This window comes from Vollenhovia emeryi, unplaced genomic scaffold (genome assembly GCF_000949405.1).
Source record: "Vollenhovia emeryi isolate VEMERY1.0 unplaced genomic scaffold, V.emery_V1.0 DF942857.1, whole genome shotgun sequence".
Lineage (NCBI taxonomy): Eukaryota > Metazoa > Arthropoda > Insecta > Hymenoptera > Formicidae > Vollenhovia > Vollenhovia emeryi.
Window position 1 is genome coordinate 1 of NW_011963509.1, and position 3,406 is coordinate 3,406.

The following is a 3,406-nucleotide window of genomic DNA, read 5'->3' on the forward strand; positions in this document are numbered from 1 at the left end:
TCACAACGTTTAACGTTTGTTATATGTTAATCGTTACAAAATCAGTTACAAAAATTAAACCTTAGAGTATACCTGGGGTACATGTGTCAGAAACAGCTATGTATACACATGAATTAAAATATTATTGTCCTTTAAATAACGTTAGTTTATTACGAAAGTGTCTTTCACTTTGCATGTCTTCCATAGCTTCTTTACCAATATGGTACAGCCTAATTTTTATATATTTGCAAGCAATTGCTTTTATTAAATGGATTATATGATTTTCTAAAGGATTTTGGTCATAAGAATGTTGCTTTAAATTTGAAAACAAATTATCTGTTTCGATAAACTTTGTAAGAATGGAATTCACAAGATAATTTTCTTTGAATTTGTTTTTCATTAATTTTCCTCCACTTTCATATAATGCAAAGCGAACGACTCTTTCTGCTTCATAACAAATTTTTATTACACTACATGATGGATATTGTAAGTTGCCGCGACTTTTTGTTTGTATTAAAATAGTACTGATATCTTTTTCATTATCCGAAGTTAATGCATTAACGCATTCCTCGCAATACAATGATTTTTTTAAATGTCTTACTACAAAACCAGCAATATATACAATAATTCGTGACGAAAATTCAGTTATTCTACGAATGTCTGGAAAGTATCCGTGATCGCTTATTATATCTGCAGTTTCATTCAAATTTAATTGCCGATCATTATGAAATGGAACTGAAGTATTGATTATTTGTTCACTATTTTGTGAAGAAGTCACGTGCAAAATTGTTATATTTTCAAGAGGTATACAATTACCACAACCTGAATCTCGAATTTCAGAATGAATTAATAATTGTTTTATAGCTGCTTTAAATTGACGTGCTGTTGGGTTATTATTATAACCCCCTTTGGATCTAATACAACCAAAAAATAATTCTAAGTGATCTTGACTTATTTTGTATGTTGGAATATATTTCAAAATACTGTTGTTACAAATTTCATCATACAATCCCTTTAAACTTTCAATACATATTAAAAATCCAATAAGACCAGTTTTACGTATAGAGTCGACAATTCGAGTTCCACGTTGAAGGTGCAGATTTAAAATGTAAGTTTTACACTCCTCCAATTTGTTCATTATATGTGTGTAATTAAGAGAATTAATAGGTTGTTTGTAATTAAACTGTCTCATATTTTTTGAGTTGAATATATCAAAAAGATCATTAAATTTAGCTAAAAAATCAATTGTTGCTGAACAATCCTCAAACTGTGGAAGACGTAAGTGTTCTTTACAAACTTCAAGTGCTTGAGCAACAGATGTACTAAATAATTGAGTAGCGAAACGAACTTTCATTTTCTGTTTCCGAAAATGAATATGTGCTGATCTTAGCTTATTACCTAAATGTAGTCCTTCCTGTTGTTGTAAGTTATGTAGTTCTGTAATGTACTGCCATTTGATAAGTTGCTTTGATCCATCTAATATGATTTTCAAGTCTCCAAACAAGTTACGAACAAGCTTTATCATATGACATGGATCAGGAAAAACAAACACTTTGTCGTTCGTAACTGGATGAGGAAACCAAGTCTGTAAAACATTGAGTGTAAAATTGCATTTTAATTTTGTTGCCGTAGAGAAATTTGTAGCAGCACCATCAAAAGTTAATGCACACACTCTTACACCAGCATCGTGAAGTAAGCAAATACATCGATTAATCAGACTACTTTTCTGATCCGCCGTTATTCCATTAATCAAAAAATAGCCCACAGGTACTTTCCATGCAGCATTCATACACACAAAAAGAAAAACCAAGGCATCTTTGGCAATCTTAGTATTATCGCTTATAATTTCATCCCCAAAATCAACATAGCCACTAAATTTTTCACCGTCATATTCAATATGTTGTCTAATTGACATTTCATCATAAATTAAGGTGCCGAAAAGTGGGTAATCTGTAACTTTTACCCGTTCAGAAATACTATTTAGTGCTTCTTCCATAAAACCAGGATTTCCATTGATTGATTTATACCATTTGCTTATAGATTTGGGGTGTGGAAGACATGAATTAAAATGTTCACGTACATAATTGTATGCTTTGGGTGAGTAGAAGTGCAAGGTTAGTGCAAATTTTCGAAGCTCAGAAGGATATTTTTTAGAAAGGAGGGTTTTTCTATTAGAAGATATATTATGCATGCTTTTTGCAGTTAAACGCTTAAACAATGGTATATTACACTCACCAATTGTTTTCAATAGATCTGCATATTCGTCTGTAAGAAATCTTTTCTGTTTCAGTTCTTTTAATATTACATTTAAATGTGCGATTCGTTTTGCTTGACGCTTGTTTTTCTGTTTCAATGTTCGCACCTGCATCTGATAAAATTTTTTTTGATTCACTAAAGCTTGGCGTAGAAATTTTTTTCTTGGTGTATCCTCTAATCGCTGATTAGTATGATCAAATGTAGAACACTGTTTGTTTCTTTTTAATGTAATTTCGTTATCATCACTAGCACCTTTTCTGTGACATGTTTGAATTACTGTTGATTCCAACTGTAATTGTAAAATAAATTATTTAATAAGCAATAAAAAAAATATTATAACATGAGCACATTTTTCATTATATAGTTTTCATTATATTTTGTTCAATATACATATATAGAATGTAATTGAAATATATTTACTGTTACTTCGTCATTAGAAACAGATGTTCTGAATGAAATTTCCGTTGGTATTTCGTCCGATACATGATGGGAAGTTTCCATTGGTTCAGTTTCATTATCTTTTAAAGCGCTCGACTGTAAATATAATATTCGAAATTATTGATGTAAATATGTAATTAGTTGAATGTAATTAGTCTTATCCTCAAGAGAAATACTCACAATCAAATCATTATTATGCGTAGATTCTGATAATGAAATATTAACTGATGTACTTGGCATTGATAAAATTTCATCTTTTTTTGTATTTTCAATATATTTTTCTAATATATTTGGCTATATAAATATAAAATTTACTTTAATATGCATATTTATCCACATACATTCTGTCAATGTTAATTTTATCAATGTAAATATTATATAATAATAATCTAATACTTCTAACATATCAGATAGACAAATAATAAAGTATTTTTAAACAATATAGTCATCATATATCAATATAAATAAAACAATAATTTATAGAAGAATTAAAATCAGAATATCATTCAGAAAGATGTATACATTTAGATTTGTAAAACTCTAAGATTTCAAGCAAAATGAAATTCAAGTAAAATTAAACTTACGAATGGAATGGCACTTTCTTGTAACCTTGTTCGCATCAAAGAGCTACGATCAAAATCGCTCTCTGAAAAGTGCAATGAGCATAAATGTGGGGACTTGGATAAAGATTCCACATGAAGACCCATAGCTTTAATCCAAGTCAATTTTTTGG

The 3,406-nt window shown here is 29.4% G+C and overlaps 1 protein-coding gene across 2 annotated transcripts; it reads right to left on the reverse strand.

Annotated features, from left to right (window-relative positions):
- Window positions 1-1,399: 1,399 nt before the first annotated feature.
- LOC105567497 lies at window positions 1,400-3,400 on the reverse strand. Of its 2 annotated transcripts, none has more exons than XM_012022420.1 (5): window positions 3,258-3,400; window positions 2,854-2,967; window positions 2,662-2,769; window positions 2,215-2,524; window positions 1,400-1,564 (listed from the first exon to the last, which is right to left on the reverse strand). In XM_012022420.1, exons 1-5 carry the CDS (start codon window positions 3,378-3,380, stop codon window positions 1,515-1,517), a joined length of 705 nt encoding a protein of 234 aa, XP_011877810.1. In that variant the 5' UTR covers window positions 3,381-3,400; the 3' UTR covers window positions 1,400-1,514. The 2 variants fall into 2 exon arrangements, with proteins under 2 accessions (XP_011877810.1, XP_011877802.1); XM_012022412.1 differs by having other exon boundaries at window positions 2,656-2,769.
- Between the last annotated feature and the right edge of the window lie 6 nt (window positions 3,401-3,406).

Bases quoted from the DNA above. Each gene is read 5' to 3' on its own strand.
- LOC105567497 (XM_012022412.1), bottom strand. From the start codon at position 3,380: ATGGGTCTTCATGTGGAATCTTTATCCAAGTCCCCACATTTATGCTCA. The intron at 2,525-2,655 runs GTAAATATATTT...TTACAATTACAG, and splicing joins TTTCTAATGACGAAGTAACA to TTGGAATCAACAGTAATTCA. The intron at 1,565-2,214 runs GTGAGTGTAATA...AATGTTTTACAG, and splicing joins AGATCTATTGAAAACAATTG to ACTTGGTTTCCTCATCCAGT.